At 41.6% G+C, this 19,091-nt stretch overlaps 2 protein-coding genes across 11 annotated transcripts in view; both read left to right on the top strand.

Moving 5' to 3' along the window:
• Positions 1-6,616, top strand: part of nav3 (neuron navigator 3) — a 422,744-nt gene extending 416,128 nt beyond the window's left edge. For all 9 annotated transcript variants that reach the window (XM_063460845.1, XM_063460848.1, XM_063460842.1 and 6 more), the window contains 4 exons: positions 198-394; positions 627-745; positions 1,417-1,620; positions 3,490-6,616. In XM_063460845.1, coding sequence (XP_063316915.1) covers positions 198-394; positions 627-745; positions 1,417-1,620; positions 3,490-3,609 — 640 coding nt within the window. In that variant the 3' untranslated portion in view covers positions 3,610-6,616. The remainder of the gene's footprint in view (positions 1-197; positions 395-626; positions 746-1,416; positions 1,621-3,489) is intronic.
• A 1,108-nt stretch (positions 6,617-7,724) lies between these two features.
• LOC134646964 (zinc finger protein ZFP2-like) lies at positions 7,725-18,408 on the top strand. 2 transcript variants are annotated; one of them, XM_063501032.1, is made up of 8 exons: positions 7,725-7,913; positions 8,619-9,611; positions 10,574-10,748; positions 10,839-10,931; positions 11,468-11,563; positions 11,657-11,767; positions 16,531-16,654; positions 16,865-18,408. In XM_063501032.1, exons 3-8 carry the CDS (start codon positions 10,590-10,592, stop codon positions 18,334-18,336), a joined length of 2,055 nt encoding a protein of 684 aa, XP_063357102.1. In that variant the 5' UTR covers positions 7,725-7,913; positions 8,619-9,611; positions 10,574-10,589; the 3' UTR covers positions 18,337-18,408. The 2 variants fall into 2 exon arrangements, with proteins under 2 accessions (XP_063357102.1, XP_063357101.1); XM_063501031.1 differs by having other exon boundaries at positions 10,546-10,748.
• Positions 18,409-19,091: the final 683 nt, after the last annotated feature.

Raw genomic sequence — 19,091 nt, 5'->3', positions numbered from 1 at the left:
GAGATTAACATGAGCCAGAAATTAATTTAATATGACTCTATTATAGTTACACAGAATGGGATCCAAACTGTGATGGAAGAAATGCTGTCACATCATGTTTAAACTGAGATGTTTTGATGAGAAATTGGATTTGATGTTGAGCTGATTGATTTGTTTCTGTGCTTTTGTTTGGCCATTGATCATCTGTCCTATCATAGGTGGGTGCTGTGCACCAACCACACTGAACCAGTCAAAGGTTTCCTGGGGCGCTTCCTACGGCGGAAGCTGATTGAGACAGAGATTGATAAGAATATGCGCAGCAATGACCTGATTAAGATCATTGACTGGATCCCCAAAACCTGGCACCACCTCAACAGCTTCCTGGAGGCACACAGCTCCTCGGATGTTACCATAGGTCAGGTGTCACACCCACAAACAAAAACACACACACACACACTAGTGTGTGTGCTGTTTGTCTAACACTGAAATCTCTGTTGTGCCTTATTTTAGCCGTTATCTGTCTCAGTGCACAGTAATATAAAGTTTTTCTGTATGTCGTCTCTTCAGCAGCTCATTAGTTTTAACTGTGCACCATGTCACTGATCTTTGCTTCACTCATCATCCTCTTTCTTTTTTTGTCCCTACAGGCCCTCGTCTGTTCCTGTCCTGTCCCATGGATGTAGAGGGTTCTCGGGTTTGGTTCACTGACCTGTGGAACTACTCCCTGGTGCCCTACCTGCTGGAGGCTGTCAGGGAAGGACTGCAGGTACGACCTGATAAAACATAACTGTGTGGTGTCACCAATAAATCTTTTTACAGCATAATGCTAAAAATAAAAAAGAACATTAAAGTGCCACATTTTTTAGGTTAGTATATAACAGCATCTAATAAAATCCAAACAAAAGGAAGTATGCAGTAAAATAAAACCTTAACACGTCTACACTGCTGCCTCATTAACTGCACAAGTTTTAATGTGCCATTGTCTGTGTGAATGAATGCTGGCTGCTACTGTGAGAGAAAACTCTGAGATCAAATTTTCAACATTTTTAACCCTCCATAACAGGATTTTACCAGTATTTCTATTACAAAGGACACATTAGTCCAGATGAAATTAGCCGTGTTAAAACACTTCTACACTTTTACTTTCATCTAAGGGGGTTCTCGTTCTGCCGGACCATTTTTGTCATGCACCATAGGGCTGGCATGAATGTTAAAATGGCATGAGACGAGAAATAAAACTGAGAAAGAAATTATCATCACCACAGTGTCTGATTTTTATGTCACTTCACACAATGCTAAAAAAATTGTAGGTTAGAGTGGGCAAACTGTTTTTGTCTCTGTGACCATAAATTTTTACCATTACAAGATTAGAACAACAGTGTTTTATTAAAAAAGAAAGCTTGATTGACCTCTCTCCCTTTTCTGCCTTTCTTGCAGCTGTACGGCAAAAGAGCTGCATGGGAAGATCCATCCAAGTGGGTGAATGACACATATCCATGGAACGCCGCCTCACTGCAGCAGGACGGGCAGTCGCTGCTCCAGCTGAGGCCGGAGGACGTGGGATATGATGGATACAGCTCGTCCAAGGAGGGCGCCTCATCCAAGCAAGTGTCTCAGAGTGACACTGAGGGAGACCCACTGGTGAGGAACAAAAGAGAAAGGGTGTTCTCAGAGTTTTTTAAGTGACTAAGAATTAAAAGAGCAAACATGAATGCTGAGAAAGCTGATGGAGCAAGTTCTCTGTAGAACATGAATGTTCACGTCAGTGCTGCAGGCCACTGTGAGTAGTCATTGCTCAGGCAGTGTTTGGGTGTTGTTGACATGGCCTTATAAAAGAGGTACAGACTCGTGGGACTGATAAATGATTACCAGCGGCTGTTGATAGCCTGCAGGTTGCATTTTGTCAGTACTTGATTTCTAACAAATGAATGAACACGTTGTTTACATTGGCACCAGAACAAAATGAAAATGAAAAAAGCTAAGTGGGCTGATAGTATCGATGCTGACGCTGGTGTTGGTATCAGATCAATACCATCATCGCAGTATCGATACTTTATTTCTGTCCTGTAAATACAGAAAAATATTTTTTGGGAAATGAAAAAATACACCTCAGACATGCACTGTGAAAAATGTCTGAGCTTTTTTTCTGTGTTTACTGTCATGTCTTTTTTTCTGTTTTATTTATTTTATTCTATTTTATTTATAGCCCATATGAATATTATGACAATATGTTTGCATATGTTTACTGATGATGTAACTTATTTATAAATCATGACAAACTGCTGTCTCTAAGCTTTATGAGTTAAAAGTATCAGTGTCAGTAGTAGCCATACTGGCCCTGGATCTACTTGGTTGACTGATACTATTCGCAGTACCACACAGCACTATTAGAAAAGAAGGAAAGGTTGAGAAGAGAAGGCTCCTCAGTACCACAGTGACCCACCCACACACACACCAGATGCTTAACGTGACGGAGGGTTGGAAGACGAGGCAGGAAATGGTGGAAAGAGAGAATTCATTATCATTATTGCAGCCCAAAAGGATATAAAGACTAGTCATCCAAAAACAACTGGCTTGATTTAACAAATGTGTGTGTGTGTCCACGTGTGAGCCTTTGGAGCGCAGGTGTGCCACAGCTCATTTCAGGAACACTTGAAGTGACGCGCCAGGTGCAGCAACACTCCTGCATTATTTAGACCATTAGCTCCATTGCAGGGATGAAAAGTGCTGCTGTTTTATTGCGGGCGATTTAGCACAAGGTTTTCTGTCTTTTTTTAAGAACATGGAGAATATAAACAGAGAAGGTTTGTGGGTCACTGCATTGAGGTGTTGGAAGTTAGCAGTTGTTCATTCCTTACATTGTGAAAATGAAAAATACAGTCAAAGAAAGAGTAGATCACATTAGTAATGATTCCAATGAACACCCAACCTTTGAAAATATTATGATGTATTAGGTGAAAGGTCAGACTGCCAGTCTGCTTCCAGTATCTTTTGCACAAGAGTCACACTGCACACATCTTTGGGTTTTAATCTCAGATACGAACCTGTAAGGTTTCATAACTTCATCTTGCACATTTGCAATGCTATGGTGTCCACAAACAGGCCTGCAAAAGTACTATGTGCCACCTTTGTGGTAATTACCATTACAGTGACTCTGGAGCACATTTTGCCATGGTAACACAGACTGACTGACTCACAAGGTATAAAATAAAAACAGGAGCCACAAGCTTAGAGTTATGTAAAATTCTTGATTGATTTTGTGAAATCTGCTTTTGAATATTAGCAACAGTAAATCCTAACTGTAGTAATCATTTGGAGAGTCCTCAGATTTATCTTGTAAACTCTTGGCAAATGTGCTGATCACCAGGCTAGGAATCATCACACTCATCAGAGCACAATCAAACCTGTACGCCAACAGTAGAGCCCTGCTAAAGTTATGAAATGCTGAGGTTTTCCTGCTTTGAGTGTCTCTAGTTTTCCGTTCCATTCTAACTCTGCGTTATGTTGCAGATGAACATGCTGCTACGGCTGCAGGAGGCAGCAAACTACTCCAGCACGCAGAGCTGCGACAGTGACAGCACCAGTCACCATGACGACCAGCTAGACTCTTCACTGGAGTCAGCACTATGAGAGCAAGAGATACTGATCCCCTAGCCCGCACCCCTTGGACCTCCCAGAACCTGGGAACTATCAAACCCCCATCATTACCGGACGCCCCTATAGTTAGCAAATGATATATGAAAAGTTTTATTATCCAAAATGATTTACCCAACATTTGAGAGAGAAAAAAGCCTATTTTTACACAGCGATGGTGCAATATTAAATCAGATTATTTTATGTCTTAAAGATGTGTCTTCAACTTGGTCCCCGGTGATCAAAAAGGTAAACGACAATATGCGTAAGATCGAATCTATTTTACTGACATCGGATAGTGTTCGCCAGTCATTTTTAATGGATGTGTAACATTTGAAGAATACAACTTTTCATATATATTATAGGTTTTAGTGTGTCTGATAAGGAACATCACACTTTGTTCACACTTTTCATTTTGGGTGTGAGAAAATGAAAGAAGTTCAGCGTGATCAAACTGGATTTTTGTTATCTAGTTATATTTTCAGGTGTTTACATTTAGGGTCGGGTTTTGTCGTGTATGTCTTTCCTTGTTTACAGAGGTGCTTCTCACAGACACACACTCAAATGAATGCACTTGCACACAGGCAGCAGGAGGAGACTCTCTGTTAATGAAAGCTTTTAAAAGTTCAGGCCATCATTTAATCTACAGTCCAGCCTGCCACAGTGTCCTTGAGCAAAGTACCATATCTCCACCACTTCTGACTACCCTGATCTCTTACACTATCTTTCAGGTGATGTAATGCTCTCTAGTGGCCACAGGCTGTTTTACATCCAGTGTGTTTACACACAAATCATCAGGTTTCAGTAAAAGTTATTTATGGTCAACCAAACCTGCTCCTTACTGGGTTTGGAGTAGATTTTGTTCACCGCTGTACCATTTTAAAAAAATATCTTTGCTTTTTGTGAACATGACGAGGGTGTAGCTAATATTGGAACATACTAACACACTCTGCTGCCCTCAGCTCAGTCACTAGTTGAGCCTCGTGGTGCTGGTCTCCTGCCCTGAACGTTGTCAGCGTCAGGCACTGCCAAGCCGCTCCTCGCCCCCCCTCCATGCCGACAACAAGCACAACGAAAGTGCATTATCTGTGTGTGTGTGTGTGTATGTGTGTGTGTGTGTGTGTGTGTCATCCAGTCTCACTACTACTGTGAAGAAAAAAATTGAAAAGTGCCAACGTTTCATTTCGATTTGACTGCCAAATGTAAACACAATGCAGAGCCTAACATGGTTGTAGACTTAGATTACGCTGTTCTTGGCCTGCTGTCAATGTTTAGCTGAAATGTACCGTGATGAGAGCAGACAGCGCCCTCTGTGGATTGTAACAGGAGTAACCAAGTATTTTTGGCAGTCTGCACAGGGTTTGGTGCAACGTAGGCTGACCCTGAGTTCAGTAATACCTAACAGAGTAGCATGGTATTCTGCGGCCCTCATTAGAAATTCTTTTTTGACATGTGCTTCGGTTTCTACCCGTGAGGTACCCGAAAAGAATCCAAATTGTCGCATCCGTATACAAGTTAACCAGATCAGTCAAAGAGCTGAATAGGGGAACAATGATATTGGTGCTTTCTCCACTGCCTTAAATGTTCAAAGTTTTTTTCAAGCATCTTCTGGTGAGAAGACGAGATAGTATTGATATGCTTCCTGCTATGTCAAAGATGCTGCTTGCAGTGGGACAAACAGCCACTTTTGTTTGTTTTCCCTCCCTTTCCCTCTAAAGCACCCTTTCTCCTTTCTGACAGTTAGATTATAAAAGAGTGGATAGTGTATTTGAATTTGACCAATATTGTATGAACATTTAAAAAAGTATATAAAATAGAGGGGTTGGGGTATTTTTTTAAGTTGTTGTTTTGTGCCCAGTTGAGCTGGGCTCACTTGAACTGATAGGAGCACAACCAAACTGTTTCAGGTGTTCTTGCCTGATGAGCATGTCTTGAACCTTTTTAAAGGGGATGCATTATGAGGAGACCTTTACCTTTATGTATGCGTGTATTGGACGGAAGCCATTTAGATTTTTGATTGTCCTCTCTTTGTTTATCGAGTGGGTTGGTTTTGCACACTTTGAGGTTGGGTTGGGTTGTAAATACTTAAGTCTTGCACAGTGAATCAAAGATGCATTTTGCCCTGTCGATGTTCCAATATGCTTAACCCGCCGAATAAATTATTGTACTTTGAAAACAGAGAGAAAAAAAAGAAATGCAAAATTCAACACGCTGTCAGAAACAGGTGTGTGTCTTGTGGTGATTGGATGTTGTGCCTATGCAGGAGGCAAACAGTGTACAGTAAGAAACAGCTTTTTTTAACTCACTGAAATCACAAAAGGAGAAGAAAAAAAATAGGCACTTACTCCAGTATTCCTCATCCTGCCATAATATTTTCTGGATCTTAGGAATCCCAGTTGTTCATTAGAAACACTTCCCCTCTGGACATTTTAACTGAAGCTTACCGCCACGTTAGGCTTGCTAGTTGGCCGAGGCACCGAAGCTGATCTGACACCGTACTGTAAACATTTACCAACAACCAACAGGTGCTACTGGTCAGAGCCCACCAGAGACCAAGAAGTCATGTTGTCACAACCTCAGGACAATTCTATCCTCTACAATCCTACCTGTGTTCAGCTTCACGCGTGTCTCCGCAGCCAAGTTGTTGATGGTCCGCACATTCTTTTGGCAAAGGGGTGTAGTTGCATGCTAAAGGGGTGGTTGCTCCTTACCTAGACTTACACCCGCATATCAAACCTATCTACACTCCTGTTAACAGTGTACACCATGGTGACATTTTCCCCACTTAACACTTTGCAGTTACATCTCAGTTGAAAACCATAGCATTTACTCTGGTTTGAGAGAACGTTTTCTTCTTTTTGGGTGAAACATTTGTCCTTAAATGTTTTATATTTTGTACATTTGTATGTAACATATCATGTAAATAGACAGAGACAGTGATTTACCTCATCTGGAGGATTTTGTAGTCTTTGTAAAGCCCTAATAAATGGTATTTGGTGTCACACAGGCAAAAACGGCCTTTTGTGTTCATTTTATTTTATTCATGTCTCTTAGAATGATAAGAATTAAAAGAAAAATATAAATTAAAAAAAAAAATCATGTTCGCGTGAAAGTAACTGCCAAACTAATAACTTGGGCATAAACAGTAATTATCCATATGATTTAAAGATATAAGACTATACATGAAAAAGGAATATGAAACACATTTTACTTAGAATCAGATCAGTATTTACTAATTGCAACAAAGATAGTGCTAGGTGTTGGCATTAACTCTAAAGAGTTTTGCATGCAGGACATTCTGTTATGTCACTGCTGATGATATCAATTGTGTGAATGTCATATGCTTTGGATGCAGTCTGGAGTTTGGTTTGTAGGGAGAGTTTTTACAGTCCAACACAAAAGATGCACCTGACAAGATGACAACTATGGAACGATTCTTATATAGCACTTTTCTACTGTCCCAGAGTACTGAAGGCGCTCTATACAACATGCCACACTCACCCATTTACACAAGCACTTTCTCTGTACTTAGTGCTACTACATTCACACTCCGATGGATGAATCGGAGAGCAACTTGGGGTTAGTATCTTGCCCAAGGATACTTGGCATGCAGACTGGAGGAGCCAAGGATCGAACCACCAACCTTCCAATCAATAGGTGACCTGCTCCACCTCCTGAGCTACAGACACCCTGAAACTGAGAAGGATTTTTCAGTTTCTGGTGTGTCAAAGAAGGCCAGAGAAGTAACATGCTTATAACTAGGTGCTGTCCATTGAAAATATAATTGATTGAATGTCACAAATATTAGCTATAAGAGTGCAGTAAAACTAGGTGAAAATATCATGTCACAGACTATATATTATACAGTTCATGTCACCCGACCAGTCACATGAGGTGGCTTAATCCTAAAATGTTTGTGATGTTTTTTTAGCATCTAGCGCTTGCTATATGAAATACATTGTTCAAAGGGGGAAAAACAGATCTATACATGCAGGACTAGACGAAATGAGGTGCTAATATAAAGGACGTATTCAGTAACCAATAAACGGTCGTTGTTGCAAAGGTGTGATTTTATTTTGAAGGATTATTGTGTTCTCTTCCGGGAGCGCGCGACTGAAGCCATAGCAAACATGGCACCCGGCACGACTCCTGTAGCGGAGTCAGAGGAAGATCTTAAAACTTTTAAATCTAAAGGGGCTCCGATATCTTTACCGAAACATTCCTACTGGTTTGACTTCTGGGCTTTCGTGGTCTTTGATTTCGTGTTATTCCTCGTCGTGTATTTCTTAGTCCCATAAAAGGTAAGAATGAGTAAGCGTGGAAGTTTCCAGCTAAAAGTGGGTGGCTACGGATGTTATCTAACTTTTTTTTGTCCCACAGCTGCCGAGCCTGATATAAAAACTGGGATTTAAATAGCGCTAATTTGAAATAAACTGTTTTAAAGTTAGTATTGATGCAGCTGTATTATAAATACGATTCTGAGAGCTCATATTCAGTGGTTAGCCAGCTGGTATCAAGATTCAAGATCACTGCCTTGGATCTAGTATTAGCTATGCAACGTTTGCCTGAAAGGTCTTCAATTTACAATGTAAATTGTACTATATTTAAGAATTTACACTCTACACTTCCTGTGTAGGGTGGGCCGTTATCGCTCTAGAAAGGTCATGTGCCTATCTTCGCTAATTTTGATGCAATAATTTAACGTCATGCTTTTATGTGCTTTTCGAAGTGTATGATACGAGATATCCGGTGTAGAAGCGCAGTGACTTTTCCCCGTTACTAATTTTCTTCTGTTATCAGCTCCTTGTTTTGTCCAATCAGCCCTCCATATCCAAAATCTATTTCTATTACTGCTACACTGAGACACGAACAGCTAATTCTCCAGTTTGAGATGCTGGAAATGTTATTGATTAGAATGTATAGATGTATATATGTAGTAGTTGTGATTATGCATTTGAGTTTCCTGTGTTAGAACTTTGTTTTCAAAGTACTTGTCTTTGTTAAAGGTTGGTTCCAGGACTTTGGAGCTTGAAGATGCAGAGTGCTTGCCCTGCCCTGCCCTTGGAAATGCTAACCCTGCTTTGAATCTAACACCATGTGATTGGATGTCCTACATCATTTGGCTGCATAACAAACATCTGAACTACAAAACTGCTGTGGCTGGACTGTCCTCCTTAATGCATGGAATCCGTTTTTCTGTGGGGGCGAGAAACATTTGAAGTGCTATATTGTTGAAAAGTCACAATGATGTCATCAGGACTTATAAAATGCTTTGACCAGAAAATTACTAAGACACTGTTGTAAGTGTTGTCACTGTCAGTTGTTAAGTAGTTTTATTAACCCATGTTTTATTAATAATGTTTAATTTTCTGGCTTCTTCCTAGTGTTTTGGTTTTGTTTCCATGTTTTCCTGATCATCACCTGTAAATAAATCTGACATCTCCAAATGAATGTATTGTCATATCAAGCTATGCGATCAATTGGTGTGGGACCCATATGGACACCAGAAGATTAGCGTCCACCTTCACTCGTGAAAGAACAATGCTGTGTTGGGAGAAATACTAGAATGCCGAAGTCATGGAAATTTGCACATGGAAAACACTGCAAATAAAGTTTTTTGTCTACTTGGTAAATTGCAACATTCTCTGTTATCTGTTGGATGAACTTCTCATTTATCAGCATCACATCTGTTGTTAGGATTTGAGTACAGTGTTAGGTTCTTATACCAAGTTTACAACTGGCAGTGACTGCACTTTTGAGACACATAAAGCGCAACTGTTTAGCTGATGACTTACATTTTTAGAATTAAACGGCGCTTTTTTACACTTTTGGGCGCTTGTTAATGCTTTTATTTTGAAAATCACAAATTCGCCCACGTGTTTCCGCTTTGCGTTAGGGCTAATAGCAAATTAATTGCTGGTTGCAGCTTGCTAGTGACTTTTTTTTTTAAGGAATTCGTGTAGTTTGCGTTATGGAAAGCGGTCCAGTGGAGAGCACAGGTCCGTGTCACAGCAGCGTTCAGTGGTACCGCGAGGCAGGCCGCCCATGTGTGTGCGCGTTAGCTCCTCACTGCGGCTAAATGCAGTGATTCTAGTTAGCTATGCTAATGTAAACATGGAAAACTTAATGGGTTAACCGTTAATACTTAGGTTCATACAATATGTTCACTGTATTCGTGTTGTTTTTTAAGTAAATGCAATTGTAAAACCCCTATTTGTTCTTAGTGTTATAATTTTAAGTTAGTTAATCTGTTTTTAGCTAATTTAACTGGGCTATGTTCAAATACTGTTCAACATGACTAAATTTCTATTTCTGATATATTGTGTGAGTAATTAAATATACTTTCAACAAACGGCAACATTAAGCTATCTTAGAAATGTTTGTAAATATTTTGAAATAACTGGGAATTTTTAATCGATTGCTTGTAATATGTGGCCATAAATTCACCTGAGTGCCAATTATAGAAACAGTACTTTTGTACTCTCAAAAGCTTATTGGACTGTTTTGCCAACAAGTTCAACTTTTATCTCGAAAAATAGGTTGGATGTTTTATATTATTTTTTGCAATCCCGACATGTGTTACAGTGCTGCTTTGGAGAGCAGTGTTTTAATCTACTTATTTGTAGGCAGCACCCTGAAAAACACCCATTTTTTCCCACCTTCATGCATCTCTCTGATGTTTCTTTAAGTTCCTGTGAAATATTTTGTTGAGGCTTACGTGGCTCACAACAACCAGTCGTTCTTGAGAAGACTAGACTTCATCTATACCCACAGTAGCTTAGCAGCACCTGTACACCAGCGGGTTCACAGATTATTTTCTTGTAACTTTGTCTCTTGGTGCTAAATTATAAAGATGGTTTGCCGAGCTGTCACAAGAGGACATCTGATTTTCCAAAAAAGACATAACTCTGTCCACTGTGTGTGTTTAATCAGATATATTCCTGCCGTTGTCATCCCTAAGACTGCTGATCCCTCCTATGCGGCTGATTTCTGCAGCCATGTGGCAGGTGGCTCAACGGAGGGATGTTCTCGACTATGAAAAGCTTGATGAATTTGTGACACTGGTCACGGCATCAGCTCCGGACCTGCTCAATCCGAAGCAACGAGGAAAACTGCTGCTTCGGCTGCGAGCCAGAGTGAGTCAGCAGGTGCACAGAAATGCATTCCACTCAACAAGTGGGTAATCCAGTGACAGTAGCTGAATGAATACCTTCCTGTTGCTTCAGGTTATACTTGAGCTGTGCAGAAATGAGGAAACAGCCAACATCCTGTGTGTACAGCCTCACCTAGAGCGAATCCACCCACCGGGATACACAGGAGTAAGTGTTAGCACCATTTTGCACAAGTCCAGGTCCAAAGTTGTGTTACTGTTAAAAGTTCAGTGAGTGAAGACCTCGCAGAGGAAACATTTCATCTGAACTCACCTCTAAATCCAGCATCAGAAGCCTGATAATAAACCGTGAAAGGCGATGCATTTTGGAAACAGGCGTAGTCTGTTGGTAGAGTTAAAATAGAGCTTTCTGAATGCAATGAGCAAAGCTGTGTTCAGAGACAATGTATTTTATCAGTATTACCAGTAATGTAGCTGCGGTGGATTGATCACATTCAGGGCTTGTGTTGCTGTTAGTGTCATGTGGAACGTTTTACTGGTTGTGAGAGGTATGGATTAATTTAATCTGCTTATTCTGTAGAGAGGGAGAATGGCTTCTAAAACAGAATAATGATTCTAATCACCCATTAAATATGCAGTGGATGATCAAATATAAATGTTAGCTTTCCAACATCATTTTTCGTCCTTTATCATTATTGTTGGTCTGATAGTGACGAAGATCTCAGTTGTAATGATTTCTTTCAGAGTGGGGATGCAGAGGTGGATGCAGAAGAGGCCATCTTTGTGGAGCTAACCCAAACACTCCTGAAAGACCCAGCAGAGAGGGAACATTTTTACCAGGCAAGTGCTCTTAGATGTAGCCAATCCATGTATTTCTTATCTTCTTCCTTTTAACTTTTTTTATAACTAGCTGTTAATGTTTGTTCTTCTCAGGAGGTTTTCCCCACAGAATATGGCCTCAGCTATGATGCGGACATGCAGCTGCTTGTGTGGGAGTTTCTCTCCAAATTAGAAAGACTCCTGCCGGTGCCAGACCTCGGTCAGGTAGGCCTACATGAAAGCGTAATATTGGCCATATAAGATTCATTATTATTATAAAATACATCAAACACTGTTGAATGGTTGGGCAGCAATCACCAATAGCAACAGTACTGGAGATGAGTAACAGTATTAGTAGTTTGTGCATGTAGTATTAACCCTCTCAAGGCAGGCGTTGCAGATTTGCAACAGTTAAAACACTAACAACCTGATTACCCCACATACATATTTTATGAGTTTTTTTTACTCAGAAGTAGCACTGCAGGACTTGGTTGTGCATTAGCAACTAAAACTTAATTTGAGCCTGAGAGGGTTAAAGATATACATAAATTTTTCCTATCTTTAGCCTTTTCAGTGTTTGTTTTTTCTTCTTAGTTTTCGACTACTCAGCAGTTAATCAAGTATTTTTTTCGTTGTTTGGTCGATTAAGAAATTAATTACCAGGAACCTCCCTGATTTTTACCAGCATTCACTGGATTTTACACGTTTGAATTTGTACCCACAGGGTGAAAACTGTCAGTGCACAGCTCTGCTGTAACAGTGTTGCATTTAGTTGCAGTTGGCTGATTATTAGTAGGACTGTGTCTTCACTCAGTACTCCCCAAGACTTCACTGACTCACCTGATTGAATATCACATTGAAGGATTACTGTTTTAACACACTGTGATCCTTCAACAAAGATCCAGTCTGTAAGTAAACAGGGACAGAACAGGTTTCCCAAGAAGCCAGGTAAAAAACCAACAGCCAGAGTGAAAGCGGTCCAGTGATGCATGAGAAGATGATCTTGAAGGTGAGACTGGGCAAATTTCAATCAGATAAAGTTATTTTATTTTAGTGAGCTGGTTCCTGGGACTATTTGGTCATGTCTCATATTTAATCACCATTCCCCCTCCTTCTCTTCAAAACAGTTGTTTTTTGGAATTTAAACTTCTTCAGACCAAGGGCGTAGATTTGGTTCTGGCATTGGTGGGGACGGATGATTCAACCACGGAACCCTGCCCTGTTTCTTTTTTTTTTTTTTTCCCTTTTTGTTTTTGCTTCTTAATAAAAAAGAGGACAAATATACTTGCCTACATATGCAATTCTACATGCTTTTAAACCATTTAAAAATCACAATTCATAGTTTTATATGTTAATTATATAATGTTAAATTACTATTAAACAAATGACTAAGTATTTTAGGCTTTAGTTTACTTCAGCTACAGTGGCTTGCAAAAGTATTCGGCCCCCTTGAACTTTTCCACATTTTGTCACATTACAGCCACAAACATGAATCAATTTTATTGGAATTCCACGTGAAAGACCAATACAAAGTGGTGTACAAGTGAGAAGTGGAACGAAAATCATACATGATTCCAAACATTTTTTACAAATAAATGACTGAAAAGTGGGGTGTGCGTAATTATTCAGCCCCCTGAGTCAATACTTTGTAGAACCACCTTTTGCTGCAATTACAGCTGCCAGTCTTTTAGGGTATGTCTCTACCAACTTTGCACATCTAGAGACTGAAATTCTTGCCCATTCTTCTTTGCAAAACAGCTCCAGCTCAGTCAGATTAGATGGACAGCGTTTGTGAACAGCAGTTTTCAGATCTTGCCACAGATTCTCGATTGGATTTAGATCTGGACTTTGACTGGGCCATTCTAACACATGGATATGTTTTGTTTTAAACCATTCCATTGTTGCCCTGGCTTTATGTTTAGGGTCGTTGTCCTGCTGGAAGGTGAACCTCCGCCCCAGTCTCAAGTCCTTTGCAGACTCCAAGAGGTTTTCTTCCAAGATTGCCCTGTATTTGGCTCCATCCATCTTCCCATCAACTCTGACCAGCTTCCCTGTCCCTGCTGAAGAGAAGCACCCATGAATCTGCCACCACCATATTTGACAGTGGGGATGGTGTGTTCAGAGTGATGCGCAGTGTTAGTTTTCTGCCACACATAGCGTTTTGCATTTTGGCCAAAAAGTTCCATTTTGGTCTCATCTGACCAGAGCACCTTCTTCCACATGTTTGCTGTGTCCCCCACATGGCTTGTGGCAAACTGCAAACAGGACTTCTTATGGTTTTCTGTTAACAATGGCTTTCTTCTTGCCACTCTTCCATAAAGGCCAACTTTGTGCAGTGCACGACTAATAGTTGTCAGACAGATTCCCCCACCTGAGCTATAGATCTCTGCAGCTCGTCCAGAGTCACCATGGGCCTCTTGGCTGCATTTCTGATCAGCGCTCTCCTTGTTTGGCCTGTGAGTTTAGGTGGACGGCCTTGTCTTGGTAGGTTTACAGTTGTGCCATACTCCTTCCATTTCTGAATGATCGCTTGAATAGTGCTCTGTGGGATGTTCAAGGCTTGGGAAATCTTTTTGCAGCCTAAGCCTGCTTTAAATTTCTCAATAACTTTATCCCTGACCTGTCTGGTGTCTAAATCCAATCGAGAATCTGTGGCAAGATCTGAAAACTGCTGTTCACAAATGCTGTCCATCTAATCTGACTGAGCTGGAGCTGTTTTGCAAAGAAGAATGGGCAAGGATTTCAGTCGCTAGATGTGCATAGCTGGTAGAGACATACCCTAAAAGACTGGCAGCTGTAATTGCAGCAAAAGGTGGTTCTACAAAGTATTGACTCAGGGGGCTGAATATTTACACACACCCCACTTTTCAGTTATTTATTTGTAAAAAATGTTTGGAATCATGTATGATTTTCGTTCCACTTCTCACGTGTACACCACTTTGTATTGGTCTTTCACGTGGAATTCTAATAAAATTGATTCATGTTTGTGGCTGTAATGTGACAAAATGTGGAAAAGTTCAAGGGGGCCGAATACTTTTGCAAGCCACTGTATATTCCATATAAATCAGGTATCATACAAAAATAAAAATAGCTTCAAATATAGTCATGACAATAAAAGAATATGACTTTAAGGACTTAACAACATTACTTCAGTTATAGTACACCAACATCTCTTATACATTAGCACTAAGGGAACACTGAATGACCTTGTGGTTTTTGTCCATAAAACTACTCATCTAAGATTACCACAAAGTAAAAGATCTCTCAGCAAAATCATGCAACAGTTTAGGCACACTGTTGACCCGATCAAATCAGTGAGCTGGGACTTCTTATTCTAAACGTGAACTACTGTTACAGCAACAGACATGGACTACTGGTGCCCCACACAACAACTCAATGTCCAGTATGTGAAGGAGCCAAACACATGCCTTCTCCTCGTGTTAACTGAGATAAACTGCTGGCATATTTGTTTTACATCTATACTGTCCAGCCTCTCCTGGTGAACATGGCATACAGCAGCATTGTTTAATCTCATTTGAGTCATTGTTGACCATAGCCATGTTTTTAGTCTTCTGAGAGCACTGAAGCTTCTTTCAGCCTCAGTACATGCGTTTTATCCTCAGATTAAAATTATTATTCTGTGCTTGATGTGCCTCACCTTTGGCCCTGGCTCTTCCCCTCTGACTGCACTAGAACATATTGCCACCTGATAAAATAACACATTGATTCGTGCCATATAAAAAGTGAGACATGTCAATTCAGATTCTTTGTCAAATATACACTAATGAATCAATTTACATCAGCAGCCTAACAACTGTCATGATAATAAATACTAGTTAATCTATAGCACCAAAACATCAGTCAGTCACCTGTGACCTCGCCTCTTCACCTCTGTCTGAGCTACAACATGGCAGAGCTGCCTCTGTCACCTGATCAATGACAGTGAGACATTCCAAATACATGCAGTCACACATGTGCTTCAAATACAGTCACGAACCACCAAGTCATCATCCAATTTCACCTGTGATCTTGTATCATCGTTACTCTCTGAGCTTTGTGTTAGTTCTTCTGTCATCTGACAAATAGGACATACATGACAATAAGAATAAAATGTGTAGCTGCTTCAGTGTTTCTGTCAATTTGTGCAGATCTTGACTCATCAGTAAGGTTTGTAGGGTGAGTGCATTTTTAAAACAATTTGTGCAAACTGCACTACAAGTTGAAATATTTGCAAAATCACGACTACCTCATGATATTTTGTCTCAAAAATGAGCCCTATGAATATGTCAACACTATTAGGATGAAATTATTGTGTCACCAACATTTTAACGTTAAACATATAATTTTAACGGCCTCTGTAAACTAATATCCTGGCTTGCTCGAGGCTGCCGTTTTCTCTGACAGTTTCAATCAAAATTAGAAATGCTACTCTGAGACTGAGAGAACTAATAGTGCTGCCTGTTGTGCAGTTAGTTTCCAAAACACGTTATTCATGGTTACATACAATTTTAGACTGATGTGGGCCAAAGCCTAGCATAGCCTGTAACGTTATTAAGATGGACACATTTTATGAGTGAACTTGACTTTAAGGGACTTACAGGTTTCTTTGAAAAATACTTTCGTATATCGAGGTTCTTCCTTTTTGCTGCCATCCTCCTCTCCTCCTTGCAGGTCCAGCGCAGGCTTGCCGCTGCTAAAACTAAACAGAGCTCCCTGAAAGGCACAGCCAATCACATTGGCCATATTTGTCACATGAGGTAGAGAACGTAATTTAACTCTTTCTGCACCGCTGGGTGAATGAGACGTTGACAGATCGGGTTTTTTTTTTTTCTTTCTATCGGGTTTGTTTTTCTTTACTCGAAGAGATCAAATTATTGGTGGGGACAATTCAGTAATCGCTGGATATTGGTGGGGACGTGTCCCTTCCGTCCATGCCAAATCGACGCCCTTGCTTCAGACTGAATCTTTTTTTTTCCATAATCAAACAGACTGTTTCCTGGCTTACCTCTGCCCCCTCTGTGCTGAAGGACTGCTTGCAGGTGCTCTCCAATCCCAATGACCTCAAGTCTCTCCTGCAACACCACAAATGCCTTGAGCACCTCAGCACCCAAGGTAAATCAGTTAGTCACTTTAAAGCTGTTCAAGGTTTGCTGTATCACTTTTAATAACTGTCATTTAAAGTTTTAGACGAGGCATCTACACTTTAAGGTGAGTTTTTCTCTCTTTTTTGTTGCACATTAAAAAAAATACCAGATATAAAAGGTTAAAAAAAAAGGGAGATGTCAGGAAACAACAGACTGTAACTTTTGTGTTTCTCTGTAGGTACCACAGTGGAGATGTCCACCCAGGTCTTTGCCTGCTCAGAGTGTCCCTTCTTCCACATGCAGGAGTCCTACCTGCTGCAGCACATTGAGCACAGCCACCCTGAACAATACGCCAAACTCCAGATGGCTGCACAGACATCTGAGACCCCCAAGAAGACGTTCCCTCCTGAGTTCCCAAAGCCCTTCCCCATCCACGACAGGCCCGACCCACACACATGCCAGGAGTGCGGCAAAACGTTCACGCGGGTCTCGGACGTGACTCGTCACCAGCGGACCCACACGGGCGAGCGCCCGTACACCTGTGAGGAGTGTCAGAAGGGCTTCAAGAACTCTTGGGATCTGACCAGACATCAGCGCATCCACACTGGAGAGCGCCCCTTCCTTTGCTCTCATTGCGGCAAACGGTTCACTCAGATGGGGCTGCTCAAACTGCATTCTGAGCGAACGGCTTGTGGCCAGACCTACAACCCTCAGCTAGACCTAACAACAGAGATGGTGGTGACAGAGGTGGTGTCAGAGAAGGGGGGCGGTCAGTATAAATGCCAGAAATGTGGTGAGAGCTTTAGCAGCATCCTGGATCGACTGAGGCACAGGCAGAGGCACATCGTAAGGCGTCAGTACAAATGTCCCATGTGTGAGAAGATCTACGGCCGAGCCTCGGACCTGAAGAGACACCAGATGAAGCACACAGGTGAGCGGCCATTTCCATGCGAGTGCGGGAAAAGCTTCACCCACGTGTGGCTTCTGAATAAGCACCAGCAGACCCACAGCAGAGAGCGTCCCTACCCCTGTGCAGAGTGCGGAAAGAGCTTCACGCAGCTTCAGATCCTTAACAGGCACCTCCTGACTCACAATGGCCAGCGGCCTTTCCAGTGCTCATACTGCGAGAAGAGCTTCACCCAGCTGGCCAGCCTCACACGCCACGAGAGAATCCACACAGGGGAGCGGCCATACCTCTGCACCACCTGCCAGAAGTCCTTTCTCACTCACGGAGAGCTTGTGAGGCACCAGCGCAGCCACAGCAACTTCCGGCCCTTCAGCTGTCCTCAGTGCCCGAAGAGCTTTAAAACCAAGCGCGCTCAGAGCGAACACTTCCACAGCCACACGGGCGAGCACCCGTTCGAATGCGGCCGCTGCGGGAAGAGGTTCTCCAAGTCCACCTCACTCGTCCGACATAACCTGACTCACACGGGGGAGCGACCACACTCATGCTCCCAGTGTGGGAAGACCTTCCTGACCTCTGGGGAGCTGCTCCTGCACAAACGCACACACACCGGAGAGAGGCCGTACCCCTGCTCTTACTGTGAGAGGAGGTTCAGGTGCTCATCAGACCTCAACATACACGTACGGACTCACACCGGCGAGAAGCCACACAGCTGCACGTTCTGTAAGAAGGGCTTCTCTACATCTACGAGGCTGAAGAGACACATGCACACACACTCAGAGAAGGTGGATTTATTGAGTCCTTGAGCTATTGGGAGAAAATCACTTTGTTGCTCCAACATAACTGTTGTCATTTAAAATAAAAAGAGCCTTAAATTAGTTCACTGTGTGTATTTTTTTGTTTTGTTTTTTGGTGCTCTGTTTGGTTTCTCTGATGTATAATTCACGGCAATCTTCCTGGCACTATATTACTGTGTTTGTGCCAGGGGAGCGGATCTTTGCTGCGGACCACTTTTTGGCGCAGCGTGATTTGGGGTTTGAAAGCCACATATAGGCGGTATTTTGAGAAAATGCATGTCAGCTGTTCCAATACTCCTGACACATAAGAGATCACTAAGGGTTTTTGCCTACGTTGTCCTCCTCCTCTCCTGGATTGCCTGGAGCTTTCTTTAGGTGTCTTCCCAGCTTTGACAAATGGCTAGCTGGAATAACCACATTTACTCAGGGCCTTTTTGACATGGTGTTCTTCTGCTTTCCTGGCCGCTCTGTCTGTGGGGATGGTGTTTGCTTTGTATTGTAGAGTCCTGAAACATGTTTCCCACTGAAAACACTACATGGAGGATTTATGGATTTATGTTTTGGCTTATCAAGAAAACCATTTGTAATCCTTAAAAGCACAGAAGCAGAGAGCAAAAAAAGTGTAACATCTGAATTACAGAAAAGAGGAGGATGGCTAAAGAAATTTGAATGAGGTACAGAAAGGCAAGTAACAAAAGTGGAAGAATCTGGAAGAAGGATCTTGAAGACAGATTTTTTTTTTTTTTTAGATGAAACCACTGGCA

Source organism: Pelmatolapia mariae, linkage group LG17, assembly GCF_036321145.2.
Source record: "Pelmatolapia mariae isolate MD_Pm_ZW linkage group LG17, Pm_UMD_F_2, whole genome shotgun sequence".
NCBI classification, from domain to species: domain Eukaryota; kingdom Metazoa; phylum Chordata; class Actinopteri; order Cichliformes; family Cichlidae; genus Pelmatolapia; species Pelmatolapia mariae.
The sequence above is the reverse complement of the archived record's forward strand: the minus strand, read 5'-3'. Positions and strand labels throughout refer to the sequence as shown.